The sequence below is a fragment of the Bos mutus genome, chromosome 15 (genome assembly GCF_027580195.1).
Source record: "Bos mutus isolate GX-2022 chromosome 15, NWIPB_WYAK_1.1, whole genome shotgun sequence".
Lineage (NCBI taxonomy): Eukaryota > Metazoa > Chordata > Mammalia > Artiodactyla > Bovidae > Bos > Bos mutus.
Genome location: NC_091631.1, coordinates 3,172,270 through 3,191,446, shown reverse-complemented (window position 1 = coordinate 3,191,446; position 19,177 = coordinate 3,172,270). Strand labels below are relative to the sequence as shown.

General features: G+C 58.3%; 2 protein-coding genes across 2 annotated transcripts in view; one reads left to right on the top strand and one right to left on the bottom strand.

Annotated features, from left to right (window-relative positions):
* Positions 1 to 235: 235 nt before the first annotated feature.
* On the bottom strand, positions 236 to 10,284 carry SSRP1 (structure specific recognition protein 1). Its single transcript, XM_070383320.1, has 17 exons — positions 10,127 to 10,284; positions 9,667 to 9,789; positions 9,052 to 9,237; positions 8,014 to 8,119; positions 7,547 to 7,737; positions 7,230 to 7,460; positions 7,003 to 7,106; positions 6,779 to 6,907; positions 6,353 to 6,574; positions 5,345 to 5,417; positions 4,815 to 4,953; positions 4,661 to 4,706; positions 2,705 to 2,834; positions 2,110 to 2,280; positions 1,860 to 1,948; positions 979 to 1,165; positions 236 to 730 (listed from the first exon to the last, which is right to left on the bottom strand). Exons 2-17 carry the CDS (start codon positions 9,718 to 9,720, stop codon positions 659 to 661), a joined length of 2,130 nt encoding a protein of 709 aa, XP_070239421.1. The 5' UTR covers positions 9,721 to 9,789; positions 10,127 to 10,284; the 3' UTR covers positions 236 to 658.
* A 1,882-nt stretch (positions 10,285 to 12,166) lies between these two features.
* The window catches only part of P2RX3 (purinergic receptor P2X 3), a 34,380-nt gene continuing 27,369 nt past the window's right edge, over positions 12,167 to 19,177 (top strand). Inside the window, exon 1 of the mRNA XM_070383139.1 lies at positions 12,167 to 12,285. Coding sequence (XP_070239240.1) covers positions 12,167 to 12,285 — 119 coding nt within the window. The remainder of the gene's footprint in view (positions 12,286 to 19,177) is intronic.

Here is a 19,177-nt window from a genome sequence, read left to right as displayed (position 1 = left end):
TTGCTAATGGAGTGCCGCTGTGAGAGAGACTGCCTAATCAGATCAGCTGTCATTTCTAGACTCTCAGGTGGCCCATCCCACCAGAAGAGACTGAAAACCAATGCTTGTCCAGCCGGGAACAGAACAGGCTGTACCTGGAGACTCGTTTCCCAGCTGAAGGGTCAGATGAGTGCAGTAAACACCAAGAAGAGTGAGAGCCATACAGCGGGGTGAGAGAGGAGGCCTAAGGACGTGATTTCCAAAGTCAGTTCCCTTTATTAAATGTTCATTTTTCACAGACCAGAAATACAAAATAAAAGTAGAAATAGGCCCCAGTTAGGAGCTACAGACCTGCCCTCACAGGACCCCTGCCTGCGGCAACTTGTACAGGACAAGCAGCAGCTATACCCCAAAGGGCGGGAAGGCAGGGCGCGCGGTGGGATCCAGCCCTGCCCTGGCCCCCACCAGATGTCTCCCCGGATTATAAACAGCCATCTTCTGAAGCCGCAGGGTGAGACGCCTCCCCTGCGGCCCCAGGGAAGTGCAGACTAGCGGGAAAGCTTGTTCAGATGGCACAGAACCCAAGGACTGCATTTCATAGGAGAAAACAGGTACCAAAACACGGGTGGGGAGACTGGGGCTGGGACGGGGCAAGCCCCAGGAGACAAAATCTTCTTCTCTATTCATCAGATCCTGATGCTGAGTCTTCTGAGCTAGGGGGAGTACTGGCTAGTTCCTCTTCTTCGGAGTCCTGAAAGCCAAAGGTCTCTTACAGGGGAGAGGTACAGAGTCCAGGCCACCCTCCCCCCCAGCCACTTTTCAGAGAAGGACCCCCACTTGGCTACCCGCTCCCTGCACCCCAGTGTTAGCCTTCGAAGCACAGATTCCACCCACCCGCTCCCCTTCATTACCCCTCCGTCCAGGAGCGTCTGTCTGTCCCGCCACCAGCCCAGCGGCCCCCACCCTTCCATGCCCCGAGGCCCCCAAGCCCCGCCACACCTCACTCCGCCTTCTCTTCTTTTTGCCCTTGTTTTCTCCGGAAGAGCTCTCGTCACTGGACACAAACTCTTTGCTCTTGAAGCTCTCGCTCAGCTGCCTTGATGAAGACTTCGATGATGAGCCCCGGGAGGGTGTGGATTTCTTCTCCATCTTCACTTTGACTTTCTTCTTCTTCTTGGACTTGTCCCTAGGTGAGCAAGAGGGAAGGGGGTGCTGGGCCCTCAGGTTCCCCACATCATCAGGGCCGAACCTCTCCTGGCTTTCACAGGGCCTTTCCCAATCCCAGCCACATTGCCCAGCTCACGCTAAACGTACACAGCCAGGCGTGTCAGCCCTGAGTGCCCCAGAGGAGCTCATCATAACTGAATCACAGGAAGGATCAGGGGCTACAGCCTGAAGCAGCCCCATATGCAAAACTTGCTCAACGTCTGTTGTTGGTGAGTCACTAAGTCGTGTCCCACTCTTTTGAGAGACCGCTGACTAGCCCGCCAGGCTCCTCTGTCCATGGCACTTTCCAGGCAAGAATACTGGAGCGCGCTGCCCTTTCCTTCTCTAAGGGATCTTCCTAACATCTGTTACTTTACCTTTAAAATTCATGTGACTTACGCTCCGTAATAGTAATTATTTTTAATCTCCCCCACCCCTTGAAATAAAATTGAAGGAAAATATGGCTCTTAGGAAAATGAGCCATATTTATCCAAGTTACTTTCAGAAATCCTCTAGCCCATTCCCCGTACCTGGGCAACTGCCTACCCCGATCTGAGCAGCACTGCCCTACTGCAGTCAGAAGCGTGTCTGTTAACACTCCAATTCTCAACCTGGAACTGCAAAAATATCTGCCAGAAAAGCAGCTCCTGGGTCATTTTGTTCCCAACTCTCACCTCTTGGAAGACTCTCCACGGCCGCCTTCGTATTCCTTCATGGCTTTTTCATATTCCCTCCTGGCATCCTCAGCCTTGCGATCCCACTCCTGAGTCACGCACACACAGGGAATGAAAAAATCAGGAAAATATATATATATATTAGACCCCTGCCCCGATGCAGGCAAAACCAGCACAGAACCATAGCCCTGGGCCCACCCGCCTCCATCAGATCCCAGGGTCCCGACGCTGCCTGTCCGCGGCTTCTCACCTCCTTCTTCTCCTTGGACATTCCCTTCCAGATCTCACCCGCCTTCTTGGAGAGGTCCGTGACGCTGATGCCCGGATGGTCTGACTTGATCTTCTCCCGGCTGGCATTCAGCCACAGCATGTAGGCAGACATGGGCCTCTTGGGGGCGTTGGGGTCCTTGCCCTTCTTCACCTGTGTAGGAACCCAGAGGCCGTCAGCCACCTACTGCCCACAAAGCTCCACATTCTCCCCAAGAGATGACCTGGAGCTCCTTCTTAGAGGGACACAATGGAGAAAAGACTGCGCAGCATCAGGCTAGACGGAGAGCCCCCCAGGGATGGAGACCATGACCTCCGCCGCTCTGCACCCCAGCCTAAGCTCACGCGGAACCCTCTCCTTGGGCTCCAGGACAGAAGCCTGCTCCCAATTTGGATCTCCCAGAAGCTAACTGTCTCAAGGGCCAGACTGAAAATTCTCCAGGCTCCTCCTCAAGGCCAGCGCCGGTGGTTACAAAACTCGACCAAGCAGCACCAGTCGGCAGGCCTTACCGGAGTGGGGGGAGCTGCAGAGAGACTGAAAGAGGACGGCCACCCCCACCACCCAGCAGAGTCTGCACCTCCAGGGGCTTCTTGCGGCTCTTGCGGTCCTTGGCCATCTTGGCCTTTTTAAGTTGCTTCCGTTTCTTCTCTTCCCGGTCGCTATCGCCCTCATTACTGGAGGAGCTGGCGGAGGCATTGCTGTCAAACCTGTCGAGGACAGCAGGGCTCAGAGAGAGAGGAGAGCCCCCCACCAGCTTAGGACAGGAGGATGAGCCCGAAGATCCCCGCCCAGGGAGCAGAGACAGAGCAGGGCTGCGGCGCGCGTCCTCCTCTCGCTGACGTGCCTTCGACCACCCGGTCCCCACCCAGCCGTGGAAGCGGCTTCCTCGTCAAATCCATCAGCAAGACGCAAATGACGCAGGGGGGCCTCTGCGGCTTTCTTGGGTCACGGCCTAACCCAGACCCCACGCCCCTGGAGACGAAGCCACGGTCTCATCTTGCCCAGAAAATGCCCCAGGTCCACTTCACCGCTTCCTCTGAGCTAACTGTTTTAACCCTGCAGTTTTCTCTGTTGAAGAGATAATCAGCTACCATGTAAAAAGTGGGGGGACCACCTTCAGTCCAACCCAGTACCCCTAAGCAGTCCCCTCCATCACATGTGCTCAGCTCCTCAGAAGGTGGAGCCCCCTTACACCTGCATCACGGTGAGGAGCCATTTCCAAGGCATTTTCACAAGCATTTGCTCACTGACCTTCCCAAGTATGTAGCAAGTAGAACTAGTGGACTCCAGCAGATTTTCCTTTTCTTTTTGCTGCCCAACCTTTGTTAATTCTTTTGGAACAAGAGAACCACCCAGCCCCATTCAGGGGGAGCACACCCCAACCACAGGCTCTAAGCAGGGTGTGGGGCGGCGGGGGGGTCCATGGCTTAATTCTGACCCATCAGAGCACATCTCAGAACTCAGACTCGGGAAGGGGAGGCAACCACACTATTCACCACTACTCTGAAAAAAGCAGCGCTTCTGAGAGTTAAACTGTAGGACTGAGCCTGCCCCATGCTGCTCAGGGTCATTTAGCAATGCATGCACCTATCTAAAAATAAGGAAATCAGAAGGAACAATTAATATTCCGCTCAACTTTTGAGCACCTGGATTCAGTCGTGGTGGTGGTGGTTTAGTCGCTAAGTTGTGGCTCCTCTGTCCATGGGATTTTTCCAGGCAAGGATACTGGAGTGGGTTGCCATCCCCTTCTCCAGGAAATCGTCCCCACCCAGGGATGGAGCCCGTATCTCCCGCATTGCAGGTGCATTCTTCACTGTCTGAGCCACCAGGGAAGCCTCTGGATTCAGGTGCCTGAGCCCAATCCTATCACCAGACTCTCTGGTTACATGACCTAATAAAACTCACTCTTATGCGAAAGTCAGTTTGAGTCACATTTCTGAAACTGGCAATCAAGAAGTCTCCATAGAGAACTTCCCAGTGGGACACAGGTTTGATCCCTGCTCTGGGAAGATTCCAACACGCTGCAGAGCAGCTAAGCCCCATGAGTCACAATTCCTGAAGGCCCTTGCACCCTAGAGCCTGTGCTCCAAAACAAGACAGGCCACTGCAGTGAAAAGCCCGCACCCTGAGAGCGGAGAGCAGCCCCTGCTCCCCGCAACCAGAGAAAGCCTGCACCCAGCAACGAACACCCAGCCCAGCCAAAACTAATTTTTTTTAAAAAAGTCGTGATAGACACTACCATCTCATAGGGGAAGACAGAGATGCACCGCCTGACCCGAGGACCGCAGCTGGGAAGCGGGCAAGCTCTGCCCCTACCCCCGTTCTCTCCATTGTCCTTTTCTGGTTTCAGGAGGTGCTTCGCACTTACAAAGCATCTTGACAACTTTAAAACGTGTCCCTGTATCACTTCAGTAGCGGTCACTTTTCTACTCTCGGTCAGTAGGTAACTCCGGGACTTGGGAACACCCAGAGGTATTCCGGTTCCTGAAGCTTAAGGGCCACCCTCACCCCGCGGGGTAGACCCACGACTCACTCCTCTGCCACATCCTCCTCCTCTTCACCCGGGTTGAAGGACTCATCTGAAAAAGAGCACAGGCCCGTGAGCTCCGTCCCCAGGACCCCCGTCCCCCGGGGACCCCGTCCCCCGGAAGACCCCGCCCCGCTCCCCGACAGGCTGCCCAGCCCACCGGTCTCCTCTCCCGAGTCATCGCTGCTGTCGTTGGCGTTCTCCTCGCGGATCTTGCCCTCCTCCTTCATCCGTTCCAGGTAGGCGTCGTGCTGGTCTTCGTCCGAGTCGGCGTATTCATCGTAGCTGGGGTTCATGCCCTGCAGGGCGGGCATGGGGCTCAGGGCCAGCCCCCCGCCCCGTGCCCGCGGAAGCCGTCCCCATGCCTGTGAGCAGCTGGGAGCAACCACGCCTGGAGCCCCAGGACCGCGTGTCCACACACAGCTCAGCGCAGAGCGTCTGCCCGACTCCCTGGCGACCCGGTTAGTCCAAGCCCCTCCCGCGCCCGGCCCCCGGGGGGCCCCTGGGGGGCTGCGGAGCCTGCTCTAAGGTCATGCCAGGAAACCTGTACCCGGAGGGGGAGGGTCTCACGCACCTCTTTTTTCTACAAGGGCGAGAAGAGAAGAAAGAGTGAAAAAGAAGCCGCGCCAACCCCAGCCCCTTCCCCGACAGAGAGAGCAGGCGAGGTTCCTCCCGAGCATGCCCAGGTACCTCTTTCAGCCCTCGGTTTTTGATGTTGAGCTTCTTAGCGTTGACGAAGTCGAACAGCTTGCCATACTCCTCCCTGAGAGGAGAGGGGCCCGTTACCCAATGAGCAGGTCCGACGCGGGGTGGGCTGCGGGCTGTCCTGACACCCCCCAGGGGCCGCACGACAGCTTGATCACGCCCGGGATCTCAGAGACCCCTGGCGGACAGCAGGCAGAGAAGAGTCAGGTGCTGGTCTTGAAGAAAACTTACAGGATCTTAAGATTTCAGAGGAATAAAAGGCAGGAAGGAGTGTGTGCCTGTCCACCAACATGCACAAGCAGCGGGGAGGCAGGCTGGGCGTTTTGCTAGTCTGTAACCCAGCCTTCTGGAGAAGGCAATGGCACCCCACTCCAGTACTCTTGCCTGGAGAATCCCATGGGCGAAGGAGCCTGGTGGGCTGCAGTCCATGGGGTCGTTAGGAGTCGGACACGACTGAGCGACTTCACTTTCATGCACTGGGGAAGGAAATGGCACCCCACTCCAGTGTTCTTGCCTGGAGAATCCCAGGGACGGGGGAGCCTAGTGGGCTGCCGTCTATGGGGTCGCACAAAATCGGACACGACTGAAGTGACTTAGCAGCAGCAGCAACCCAGCCTTCTCAGGCTGTTATGAAGGCTGACTGTGAACGTGTCTGTGAAACATGTAGCCCCCAGCCAGCATTCAATGAACAGCTGCTGTGTTCTCAGGCACAGAGATCATTCAAGCAAAGAAGGAGACAGCATTTCCATCGTGCGGGAAGAGGAGGAGGACTAGTACCAAACACGTACGGCACTCGGATTTTTTTAAGTACAGAAAGCAAGCAATGCAGCGGCTGCCAAAGACTAAGCACCCCAAGGGAGAGGACCAAATTCCAGGCAGCAGAAGAGAAACTCTGCTCAGAGAAGAGTCACCGGCCTGGAGAGGCTGGGCCGCCCAGTGGAGGAGGCTGGGTCAGGGCCAGGGTGCCCGGGAGGGCTGGGCAGAGGCACTCACCTCTCAATGCTGCTGAAGGTATACTGGGTGCCCTGCTTGGTCTCAATTTCAAAGTCAAAGGAACGCGTGGTGGTGGTCCCGCGGGCGAAGTTGACAAAGGAGATCTCGTCGAAGCGGATGTGCACGGGCGGCTTGTGGACGTAGATGAAGCCCCGCTCCAGGGGGTACAGCAGCCCTGAGCTGGCCTTGTAGGAGCAGGTGATGCACTGGGCCCCCGAGTGCCTGGGGGGGGGGCACGGTCAGTGCCACCTGGGCAGCAGGCGCACAGCATGCCCCAGGCCCCCCAATGTGTAAGCCTCAAGGGGCTGCCCCCTCCAGCGACCGCCCACCCAGGGCCCCGCGGGGGCGGTGTTCCCAGCAGGGGGTCACCTGGGAGTGCACCCCCCGCCCCCCACAGCAGGCAGCAGCCCAGGCCGGCGTGCTCACCCTTGGAAATTGCCCGGGACCGTGATCTTGCGGTTCACCAGCGCTTTCATGACCCGGCTGACCATCTCGTAGAGGGATCCTGACATGTTCTTGGTGAGCCGCCCCTCAAAGCGCTTCTCCACCTCCTCCCTGAGGACAGCAAGAAGCAGGCGGGGGCACTGCAGCCTTCCGCCCGCCCACCCACGCACCCGCCCCCTGCCCAGGCCGGGGACAGCCTCACTCACTCGTTCATGTTGAGCGTCAGGGAGATGTCCTCGTCCTTGGAGAAGAGCAGGATGAGGAAGTGGTAGCGAGTCTGACCCTGCTTGATGGGGGGGTCCAGGCTGATCTGTGGGGGAAGGACCGACGGGGTTCAGCGCCAGCCAGGGCTTGGAGGACCAGTGGGTGAACTAGACAGACACGGGCGACGCCTTCCTCCCAGAGACCTGGCAGCCCTGGGGCTGCAGCTTACCACAAAGAACATCTGGCGCTGGTCCTTGTGGGGCAGCAGGAAGAGCCGCAGCACCGTGGTGTAGGGGATCTTGTAGTCGAAGGTCTTCCCGTGCAGGTGCAGGAAGGTGGGGTAGATGCGGATGTCGTAGCGGCCTCGGGGCGTCAGACACTGCAGCTCCCGGAAGATGCAGATGGCGTCTCCGGTGGCCTGGATCACGTCCGCCTTCGACAGCACGTTCTGGGCAAAGGCCTGACGAAGCACACGCGGGTCATCGAGCCGCTGGGACCCAGCCGCGGGGCTATCCAGGGCCCGCTCAGCACCGAAGAAAGCCTCACCTCGACGGGGTCCACGCCGTCCTCCTGGGTGGGCGGCACGTAGAAGCGCACCTCCATGAGGGAGACCTCTGCATCATCGTTCTGGTGGAATTCCAGCGTCACCTCATTCTTGCCCGTGGTGCACTGGGACACATTGCTGAGAGGGATCTCGAAGACCGGCTGGTCGCCAATGTCGAAGGAAAGCAGCTGCCCTGTGGGGAAAAGGCGGACGATCCATCCACAGGCCCTTCCCCTGGCTCAGCATAAACTGCGCTCCCACCCGACTGTAGGCTCCCTACGGAGAGGGCCGAGGGGCTGTCTGTTTATCCCAGACCCCCTAATACACCGTTGGTCCTCGATAAACACACGATCGTTTACAAACGGACAAGAGATCAGAGGCAGTAGCAGAGAGAGAGCAAGACAAGTTAAAGGGGGAAATCTTTCATCTTTCCTCCTCCCCCGAAACCTCAATCTCCCGCAGGACTCACCACCAAACTTCACGGTTCCCCAGTTCCAGCCCTTCACACACAAGTCCTTCTCCATTAGCTCCAGGCGATAGTGAGTTTTGAAGAAATCAGAGAGTTTCTCAAACTCCTGTAGGGAAAGGAAAGAGAACCAGGCCAGTAAACTCCTGATGGCCTGAACACAAACTTGAATGTTCTGGGATTATCTGTTTCTGAGAAGCTGTCCCAGTATACCTTGTATCAGAAATCCTTGCTGACTTAAGAGTCACAGCTATAAAACTGTTTAAAAGACTGTGGGAAGAAGTTATTTCTGGGTTATTTCTCAGCTTGGGGGAGGAATCAATAAGGGGCTGACATTCCCAGTCAGGGGTCTCGCAATGTTTTTTTCTGAGTTTGTACAGGTATGGCTTTAGCGAAAATGGAAACGAAAATGAAGTAAAGTCTTGAATGCACGCAGGTCACAATGGAAAAACAAAACCCAAACTAAAGCATCAGGTTAAGACCCAGAACCTGGATAAAGACAACAAGCAGAAGACACCAAAAAAAACAAAATCAAAACAGTAGAAAAACTTCTGGAGTCAGGGCACAAAGAAACTCCTGCTACTGCTAAGTCGCTTCAGTCATGTCCGACTCTGTGTGACCCATAGACGGCAGCCCACCAGGCCCTGCCATCCCTGGGATTCTCCAGGTAAGAACACTGGAGTGGGCTGCCATTTCCTCCCCCAATGCATGAAAGTGAAAGTGAAGTCGCTCAGTCGTGTCCGACTCTTAGCACCCCATGGACTGCAGCCTACCAGGCTCCTCCGTCCATGGGATTTTCCAGGCAAGAATACTGGAGTGGGTTGCCATTGCCTTCTCCAGAAACTCCTGAGACTGACTCAAAACTGAACCTTGATTGCTTAACAGCTTCACTGGTCCTGCTGTAAGGAGCCCAAACCAGCGATCGCACAGTTACCAGAAGAAGGGGTAACTGTCTGTCTAGAGGATTAAAACTAAAGGAGATACATAGTCAAGAGGGGGTGATGGCAGTCAAGAGGGGGCGATGGCAACAGGGTGTCTCACCGATTCCCGGAAGCCGTCATACTTATAGACATGGCCGTTCTTCGTGAGCAGTTTAAGCCCGTGGCCCAGAGCCACCCGGCGCCAGATGCCTTCGGTCAGCTCCCCGGCCTGGATGTTGTCCACCTTGCCCGTCTTACTGTTCTTAAAGATGATGCCCTGGCGGCTCAGCCTCAGCCGACCATCATTCTGTGGGGGAAACAGGCCCAAATGTGTGGGGACGCCGCAGCGCAGCAGACCAGGGTCAGTCCCACCTGGCGCCCCGTCTGGGCCCGCCTGACATCCACAGACTGGAGCAGCAGCAGCCGTGAGGAGCCCTGAGGGCCGGTAAAGGGAGACAAGCTCGCTAGGACCCTTGGGCTCTAATCCTGGCTCAAGCATCCACAACCCTTGCAGGGTCTCACTTTCCAGGCTCCAGGACTCGGTATAGCAGCTGTGAGGCCCTTCAAGCGGACCTAATTCTGGTCCTTTCCCTGGGCACCGCTTCTCAGTGGCCGGGAACCCTAAGCACACACGGGTACTCTGACTCCTTTTCCAAACCAGCATGCCCATGCAGAGCACGGGCATGATCAGTGGCCCTGCAGGTCCGCTCCCCTCCCTCCGCGGGGCCCTTCTCACCATGGAGCCCTTCACCTCCTGATACACGTCGTTGAACTCCAGGGTTTCTGCCATGCTGACCTAGCCCTGTTGGTACCCCCGAAACTCCTGGGTGGGCGCGCAGACGGAGGGCGCGCTGGGGATCTGGATTCGAGAGGGAGAGAGGTGGATAGGAAGGAGAGCCGCTCACGGTGCCCCCGGATGGGCCCGCTGCACCGGGCATGCGTCCTATCTCCTCCGCCCGGGGGCCCGGGCCCAGTCCTGGGGTGCCGCGGCACCGAGCAGCGCAGCCCCCCGGGCCCGGCCGACTCAGCGCGCAGGGCGTCCCCCCAGGCCTCCCAGCGCCCCCAGACCCGCAGGTCCCCCCGCCCCCCAAAATGGACTAGCCCGCAGCCGGCCGCCTCCAACGCGGGCCGGCCCACCGCGCGCACCCCGCGGGGGAGCCGGGGCCGCGCCCTGCACGCGGCCGGCGACCACCCACCTCCTCGGGCCGGAGCCTCGCGGCCGCCGGCGCCCAGGCCGTAAGCGCGCCGGGGCGGGGGGACGGCGCGGGCGGGGGCCGGGCAGGGGCGCTGAGCAGGCTCTTCCCGCGTGCGCGGCCCCGCGTCCCGCCACCGGAAGCGCTGGCCACAGAGACGGCGGCCGGCTAGAGGGGCGCCGCCCGCGAGGCGCCCGGCTAGAGCGCCGGCAGCGCCGGAGGACCCGCGGGGCGTACCCGGCCCCGCCCGCCCGCGCGACCGCTGACCCCGGCTCCGCCCGCCCGCCCGCGCTGCCCCCGACCCTCGGGCCCGGAAATCGGGAGCCCCTTAAACGCTAAAGATGCCTAGGCTTTTTAGAAGAGAATTTGCGTAGTGTTTTTTTTATCAGACTGGGCCCCGAAGCGCGTGGCCCTTGCAATGAGGGCGTGTATCTCCTGTACAATAGTGGTTTCCGTAAAGCCGAAAGGAGTCTGACCCCAGAAGGAAAAGATTGGAAGAGTTGTGCAGAGAAGTGCCCCCTCCTACTGGCTTCCAGGAGAATGCAGGCGTTGATGTCGCTGTGACTGCACCACACTCCCCTGTCCAGAGAGGACTGGGTCCTTTTGCAAATGAGCTCGCTGCACCCCCGAAACTTCCAGCAGCCCCTACAAGTTGTGAATTGCCTGGAAGGGGCTGGCCAGCGGCCATGCCAAGTTCAAGCGCTGGTGTCAGGTTCATCACGGAGCCACAACTGCTTTGAAAGCCTATCACCCTGGGACTGCGGAAGCCAGCCACCCCCACACCCCCACCTTCTAGAGTCCTGGGGTGCATCTTGCAAAATCAGAGGCGGCCGGACTTGGGAGAGATGTCTGGGTTTCTATGCTCCAACCTCTTTTTGCAGATGGGGAAAGCTGAGGCCCTTAGGGGAGGAGCCCTGGGGTCTCAGTTGGCGACAGAGCTGAAGACAGATCTACCTACCACGGTCGAGCTCTCCTCTGTCATCCTCACCGTGACTCTATTTCAGAATGACTGACGATATGTGTCGTGCATGGAGACATTAGGGCAGAATGTTGAAACTTGAACATTTCTCTGACAGTCTGACCTGTGGTTACACCAGTAGCTTTGATCCTGGGACAAGAGACAAAGTAAACGCACCGTTGTTCCCAAAACTCATGGCTTTACCCTCTGGGTGATGGCTGTTCCCACACTCTCTAGCAACATAAATTCAACTAAATTCAATAAATACGCATTGAGCTCCGACACAGTGGTAGGATTTGAGGAAACTAGCAAGCAAGATGGAAACAGCTCCAAGCTTCCAGGAGCATGTAATCAAACAGATGATTCAGATAAATACATTGACAGTAAAACAACCCCCCCCCCAAAAAAAAACACCCAGTGTTATAATGCAATGCTGGAAGTAGAACTTCAGCCACTGCCAGGATGAATAGGAAATAGAAACTAAGTGACTCTTTAGTTACCCTCTCCCCTGAGACCAGGAGAAAGGTTCAGGAGACCACCCCTCCCCCAACCCACGCTGTTGATGGCAGCTCTTGAAAAGAGCGGGGTGTCTGTAGAACTGAGCGCTATAGGAAGACAGGAATAAACTCAGCCCAAGCAGGCTGCTAGGTGGGTGGGGTGGGGTATTGCAAGGGGCTTTCAGGAGAGCGTGGAGCAGCTGGTGAGCTGGGATGGAGACGCAGCACAAGAGAACAGAACCGAAGCGGTAGACAGAGTGCAGATAAAGCATAAGTCCCAGAGGGCCCCAGCCAGCTGCATCCCAGGCAATCAGGAGCCTGGGATTGGAGACCCCACCCCTGCCGTGACATCATAGGGGAGTGGGGTGGAGACCAACAAAAAGGGGGTCCCCCACCCTGGCCTTGGACTCTTGGCAGCCCACAGGGTTGAGAGCAGAGAGAAGCTGAGCCCTGAGCTAGGGTTGCCTGACTTAAAGGAACAGGCTCCTCAAGCCCCCTCTAAGCCGCCCCCCCTCCCAGCCTCCATCCGGATGACCCCTCCCTCCTGAGTCCACCATCGGGTCTCTCCTGAGGGGTCATTCTCTCAGCATGAACTGCATCTCAGATTTCTTCACCTACGAGACCACCAAGTCGGTGGTCGTGAAGAGCTGGACCATTGGGATCATCAACCGAGCGGTTCAGCTTCTCATCATCTCCTACTTCGTGGGGTGAGTCTCTGGCCCCCAGGACCTAGAAACCTGAGGTCCTAGTGACCCCGAGGGCCACTCCCGGGTCCCATCCTCCCCCGCCTCCCTTCAGTGTTGCTGCCCAGCTGCCTAAGTGTCTCCCCTTTTGGGGGGCAGCAGCCTCATCTGTGGGGACCTGTCCCAGGCGCTGTCCTCCACTGCCGTCATCGGGGAGTTCTTTTCCCACTAAACCCTCCCGAGTTGGACCGTGGCCATCACCCCGAGGAGGGAAGCTCTTGCCCTTCCACCATCTCCCCTTCCCTCTCTCCTCTCCCCCAGCCCCAGCCCCAGCCAGAGAACAGACCCCCCACACACACACACACACATCTTCCCATTGCCTTCAATCAACTCTTCAGGGGTCTCAGAAAGATGAGGGAGCCAGGGGAAGGGAGGGGAAGGCAATGAGACAAGGGAATCCGCGACAGGTTGACCAGGTGGATGGCAGAGAGGACACAGAGAAGGGGCGGGCTGGGCAAGATGCTGCGAGAATGCGGAAGGGGAGCCCTCGTTCTCTGAGCGCAGGACAGGGAGGGAGGGCGTTAGAGTTGGGGACCCTGCCCCTGTGGGGGGACTGGCGGCAGGCAGAAACGAGTGCAAACACCCCTCCAGGGAAGATATACTGCAGAGAAAGGAGGCTTTCCTGAGCATGACATAGGGGACCGCCCCCCTCAAGGACCAGAAATACTCCCCTTTGTCAGAGAGCATCAGTGCCCTACGTCTGCCTGAATTCATGCCCCAGAATCCATCCTGGGAGTTGCTTAAGAGCCAGGGAGGTCCAAACACCCGCTCTTGGCCCCCCACTCTTGCAGATGCACAATGTACACACGTACACACACGTATACATGTGTACATACAAAGTACACACAAAGGTTCATGAAACAGACAATGGCCGGAGGGAAACACAGGTTCTGTCCTTCTCATGGTCGTTCAAATTAGGAAAGCGGGACAGAAACCTCGGAGGTCTGTTTCTTTTTCCCTGTCATGTGGGTCTCTAGCCTCGTGCTGTTCCTTGAGACAACGGGTCTGTGTGTGGGAGACAGAAAGCCGCCGATGACCATCAGGAGTTTGTGCCGGGAGGTCAAAGGAGACCCGTGTGCGTGCGGGCTGGGGCTGCTGGAGGGGACCTGCTGGCCCGCCAGGCTGGAGTAGCGCGTGGAAAGACGGGTGGCCGTGGATGAAGAAAATTTTTAACAGCTCCACACGCGTGCTGAGAACCAGTGGGTTTCATTCATGCGGTGTGTAGACGAGGCTGCACATGCAGTCTCCTCGCGGAGACATGAGAGGAGGGATTCAAGCTTTGGGATGAGATTAAATGGCTTTAAATGAAGTTCTGTTCCCACACGGGGGTTTCACGAGATAGGATGTTTGCACGTGCTCTCCGTCGGCATCTCCGGTGCCTGGCTCAAAGTTGGTTCTTAAGGCTCCACGTTCGCCTGTGTGTGCACGGCTGTGGTTCGTTGCCGCTGAATGGTCTGTTGGTCCAGGTGAGCACAGAGCTACTTCAGCACCTTCCAGCCTGGCCTGGCTCCGTGGGCTCCAGGCCGGAGGCTGATGGAGGAGAGACCCAGCGGGCTCCATCGCCCACGCCCCCCACCGCCCTTGTCTCTCCCCCTCCCTGATCCAGTCCAGCGCCCCATTCTCAGTGCTGCAGGCCGGCCTGCTGGGCGGGTAGGAGAGGCACTTTGGCGTCTTGACATCCAGCCCCATCCGTCTCCCAGTCTGACAGCTCCCCACGGAGCAGCGCCTGGCAGTTCCATCAGCGCTCTCTTCAGCCCAGCCCCTGGTCTCAGCCGCATCTCTGTGCACCTGAGCCCGGACGCCCGTCTGTGGTCAGGAGGGTAGCAGGAGTGTATCGAGCGTGTTCTCCTGACACGGAGACGGGAACAGTGGGCCCAAGCGGGACGGGTCCTCACCCCCATGGAGCTGACCCGGCCAGAGATGGATGCTAATCAGACCGTCTCCACGAGCAGATGTAAAATGGCAGCTGTGGCTCGGGGTTGAAGAAGGGGCACCCAGTGCCCCAAGGGTCGCGGGTACCGAGAGGTTTGCCTTTGACCCAGCTGGGGAAGTAAGGGAAGGCTTTCTGGAGATGAGACTTTGAAGCCAAGAGCTGAAGGATGAGTCAGAGCCACCAGATGCGAGAAGGGGAGGAAGGAGGTTCAAGACAGAGAAGGCCGGCTCTGCCAGGTGGAAGAGCCTGGTGAATGTGGGACGAGAAGGGGTCTTGGTGGCTGGAGCAGAGGGAGCCAAGGAGAGGATGGTGGAGGACGGGGCTGCAGCCACAGGCGGAGGCTGGACCTCCGATCCTTCACTGCTGCAGAGGGGTGATGGACAGTGATGGAAGCTCCTGGTGCGTTTCAACCTGTGTGTGTGTGTGTGTGTGTGTGTAGGGGGAGAGGTGGGAAGCCCTGGCTGACACCCCAGGGATTGGCGTGGGCAGAAGTGGACACAGGAGAAACCGTTAAGAGGCCAGGCAGTCAGGCAAAGAAAGGTGACCGTGGCTCCAACTCAGGAGGATTTGAAAGGATTTTTAGTGCTTTGAGGTTAATGCTTGACTTGAATCGCTTCCATATTAGCCCTGCCAGGTAGACCAGATGCACAGCTTTACCTAGGGCGTGAGTGACAGGAGTCAATTACTCCTCTTGTGTACGTACAGCAACACGCCGCCTGATCACCTGATCGACTCCACACACACCCGCGCACACACACACACATGCACGCACACACGTATTGGCCTGAGCCTCAGCTGCTTGCCTGTGGCTCCCGCCCCTCCATCCCTGGCTTCCTGACCCGCCCCAGGTGCACGGAGGTGTCTCAGTGAGGACTACTGGGCCTTTCTCGGGCCTTTTCTGGGCCCAGCTCGTAATGCGCAGTCTCCTCTGCGGTGGTGGGGGCGGGGAGGACTTCCTAAAAGCCGACCCCTTTTCTGGATCCCGCGGGCACCTAAGAAGGAAGGAGACAATCCCTGAGGCTTGAGTGCCCAGACGCACCAGCCAGTGCCCGGCCTGGGGTTGGTTCCCGGGGCCTTCGTGCAGGAAGCCCACAGCCTGGAAAGCAGGGGTGAGGGCCTCCCGCCTCTGGGGTGCCCCTTCCGCCCCGGGAAGGGCCTGCTGGGGTTGCAGGCGCCCCCAGCCCATCGCAGCCCTGCACTGGCTCTCCCACACCAAGACCCCCATCTGCACGGCCTCTCACTTTGGTTCATGACGTTCAGCCTCAGGTCAAAGCTTCCAAAGACGTCCATCATGTAAAGCCGTTAAAAGGGCGCGTGGGGTCAGAGGGGGGAATTGATCCAGTTTACAGAGAGGGGCGTGGGATCCCATGGCTTGCTTTCTGCCTGCCCCGCGCCCATCTCCCCAGATGGGGAGACCTGGTCAGAAGCCTGGCTCTGACCCCAACAGGAGTGGGGTTCAGACAGGTCAGTTTCCGTCTCCACATCTCAGCCCCCGTATCAGGACGATGCCACCTCTGAGGGTTCTGGAGGGAGGAGGTGACACATGGCAGTGCCTGGGCTGGGTGACTCGGGAAGCTGGTGACTGTTGCCATTTCTCAGGCTCCCGGCGTGCCCCCCTTTCCCTAGGCCCAGCTCACACCTTCCTGAGAGACTCATCTGATGCCTGCGGGCACGCGCGCGCACACACACACACACACCCCTCATACCCTCCCGATCTCCTCCATGACTCCCGGGAGGTGGACAGGACAGGACACTGCCCGGACTTCCAACCTGCACATCCCACCTGCCAGGGAGCTGCCGCCCGCCTCCCGCTCTATAAATAATGAACCAGGAACGCGAGGGAAGAAGTCAGAGCAGCAGAGTCAGTGCCAAGAACTGGAGGCTCAGTGCCATCCCGTCTCCTCAGCCCTGGCCTCTGGAGACAGACTCGGCCCCTCTGTTCCGGAAATGAACACCCCCCCTTCTCCAGCTGCCTGCATGCCCCGAGGGGGCACTGGAATGCTTCCGCTTGTTCAACTCGGAGGGGGCACCCTGCCTGGGCATAGAAAGGAGCCGTGAGGCAGGAGGAGGAGAAGGAGAGAGGCCGGACAGTTGTCCCTTGGGCCCTGGGCTCTTCCTCCTGAGACGTCCCTGAGCCGAGGGCCACTCTCCCGGCTGATGGGGCGAGGCCAGCAGGACAAGGACCAGGGCCCCGGGGGGGCGGGACCCTGCCGGGGACTCCGCAGGGGTGATCCAGGGTCAGAGCATGCGCGCAGCTCAGCGAGTCGGTGCCCCACCCCTGGCCTGGGCTCCTCTGTGTGTAACGTGAGGATGATACCACAGCAGTCCCCTTGGGTGGTGAGTAAGGATTCTTGCCTCCTCAGCATGCTGTGCTGATCCTGCAGTGATGGTGACCATCTGAACTCCGCTTCTCACCCAAAGGTTCCCAGACTTTAAGGACAGGAGAGGCCGGTCATCTCACTGCTGGACACACAGAGGCGTGTCCGTTCCACGTCCAGGCACACGGAGGTCCAGGGGGTGTGTGGCCCCCGTGGCCCCAACCCGGGTGAGGGCACCACAGGCGCAGAGGTGCCCTGTCGGACCTCCCTCCCTACCTTGGCTCCAAGGGCCGCAGCCCGCTGATAAAGCTCTTCTGGACGATGTCCCCGCTCTTCTGGATGACGTCCCTGTTTTCCATAATCATTCCCTTCCCTTCTGCTGGGATACGAGATGGCAGGTGGGACGTCTCCATGAGCCGCCTTCTCTCCTGAGACCTCGATGATACCCCTCCCATTGCAAAACACAGAAGGCAGGGCGAGGGAAGTAAAGCTCACCCCGCTGCAGACTTCCACAGAGGCATGGTGTTCCAGGGAGCGGTTCGGAAGCACAGAGAGAACTCTTAATGGCTCGTTACTCAGGGCGCTGCCCGGAACAAGGCAGGAAGAGCAAGGTAGGTGAGGCGCCCTCAGCCAGCGCTGGTGGGCACCACCCTTTCCCTCCCACTCAAGACAGCGTTCAGAACTCGGGCGCCGGCGACGTCCCCGGTGGTCCAGTGGTTAAGAGCCTGCCTTCGAATGCAGAGGACCGTGGTTCACTGGTTCGATCCCTGGTCAGGGAACTAATATCCCAGGTGTCTTGAGGCAGCTACGGTGGAACACCGTAGCTAGAACCCCGTGTGCTGCAACTGGGGCCCTGCGTGTGTGCGTGCTCAGTCGCTTCGGTCGTGTCCGATTCTCTGCGACCCTAGGGACTGTAGCCCACCAGGCTCCTCTGCCCACGGGATTCTCCAGACAAGAATACTGGAGTCGGTTGCCATGCCCTCTTCCAGGGGATCTTCCCAACCCAGGGATCGAACCTACGTCTCCTGCATTGCAGGCGGATTCTTTACCCCCTGAGCCACCTGGGAAACCCAACTGAGACCCTATGCAGCCAAATAATTAATAGCATTTTTTAAAAAGAATTCAGGGGCCATAGGGAAGCCCCACTAGGGGATGACTGCAAACCCTCTCACTGAAAACTGAACGAGGAGCCGCTTGTAAAGTTCAGTCCCATAGGCAGGGCCCCACGAGTGACTACAACCCCAGCACGACCCATGAGCTGCTCCCCTCTGTGTCTCCCAACATCAGGGGACCCCAGAGGTTAGAAAGCTCCCAAGCTTGCAGTCCCAGCCCCTGCTTCTAAGCCCCTTGGCTCGGGCTGCAGCCGCCTCCCAGCCCTCAGCCTCCCCTGCCCAGCCTTGTCTTCTCTGCTCCACGGCTTCCATTCCTCCTGCCCGTCTTCATCTCACAGGGCTCCCCCGCCAGCCATCGCCCTGGTGAGCATCAGAGGCGACCCCAACACTATATTCCCCACGTGCGCCCCTAGATTCCCTGAGGGGTCACACTGTGTCTCCAGAGCGGGGCACACGCAGCGTTTTGCAAACATGTTGAAGGAAGTTCTATCATCTGCACAGCGGGAACAGTGAAGACGCCTCCTCGCATGCCATCAGGAGCAGATGTAACTTTCACGAGTGGCCTTGAGGCTGAGAGTGGCCTGAGGCCCGAGGGCAGGGCATTGACTCCCCGAAACCCAGGGGAAAGCAAGGGACCAGGGGCAGCCCCTCCTTGCTGCTGGAGAAGGCTGGGAGGCCCGTGAGGGAGGCAGGAAGGGAAGAAGCCCAGGGCATCCTCCCCGACCCACGTGGTCCCTGTCTGCCCTGACGCTGCGGTGGTGGGGGGCGGGGGGGAGCCGCGTGACTGACAGCAGCCTCAGCTGCTTGCCTCTCCGAAGCTGGTAAAGAGGCCAGGTCAGTGGAAGGGAAAGTTTGCTTTTGGGGGGATGCCAGATGCTCTCCAAAGGCAGACGCCCCACACCACCACCCCCACCCCGACAATCAGGGAGCTTCAGCTTTTATCGCCTGAAGCGGGCAAAGCTGCAGGCAGAAACAGCGCTGTCAGCTCTGACCGTCGTCTTGAGATTGGTCATCAGTGGTCTGACCGGCAGCATCTCGATTGCTTTCAGTTCATCTTCAGTTCCAGGGTTGGTTTGTTTTGATTTTTTTTTTTTTTTTTTTTTGAGGCCAGTTCTCAGAATTTTTGCAGCTCATGTCACGGCTATAGTCTGCTCACCACCTAATCAAATTCTTCCACCTGGTGGGGGGTTTCCATATCCACAAGACAGCTCGAAGATTAGGGCTCAGAGGGTTTTCTCTAGCCCCTGCGCAGGAACTGAAGCTCCTGGGCTTTGCTAAATTATTACTTGGTCTCCTTTGAGTATTTCCCCTTCGTGTCTGCGTTTTCTCACTTCTCTATTAAACTTACTCTTTGGCTCAGGTCTGGGGGACAAGGACCGTAGTTTCTTACTCCATCTCGACCGTACCGGTAAATGTCCACTGGGTGGCAGCACAACCCAAGAAATAAGCGGCCCCGCCTCCCTCCCCAGCCACCCCCGTCACGGGCCAGGCGC

Coding starts and splice junctions, on each gene's coding strand:
- SSRP1 (XM_070383320.1), bottom strand. CDS start 9,720: ATGGCAGAAACCCTGGAGTTCAACGACGTGTATCAGGAGGTGAAGGGC. Junction 7,738..8,013: donor GGGAACCGTGAAGTTTGGTG/GTGAGTCCTGCG, acceptor TTTTCCCCACAG/GGCAGCTGCTTTCCTTCGAC. Junction 7,107..7,229: donor AGCGCCAGATGTTCTTTGTG/GTAAGCTGCAGC, acceptor CTTCCCCCACAG/ATCAGCCTGGACCCCCCCAT.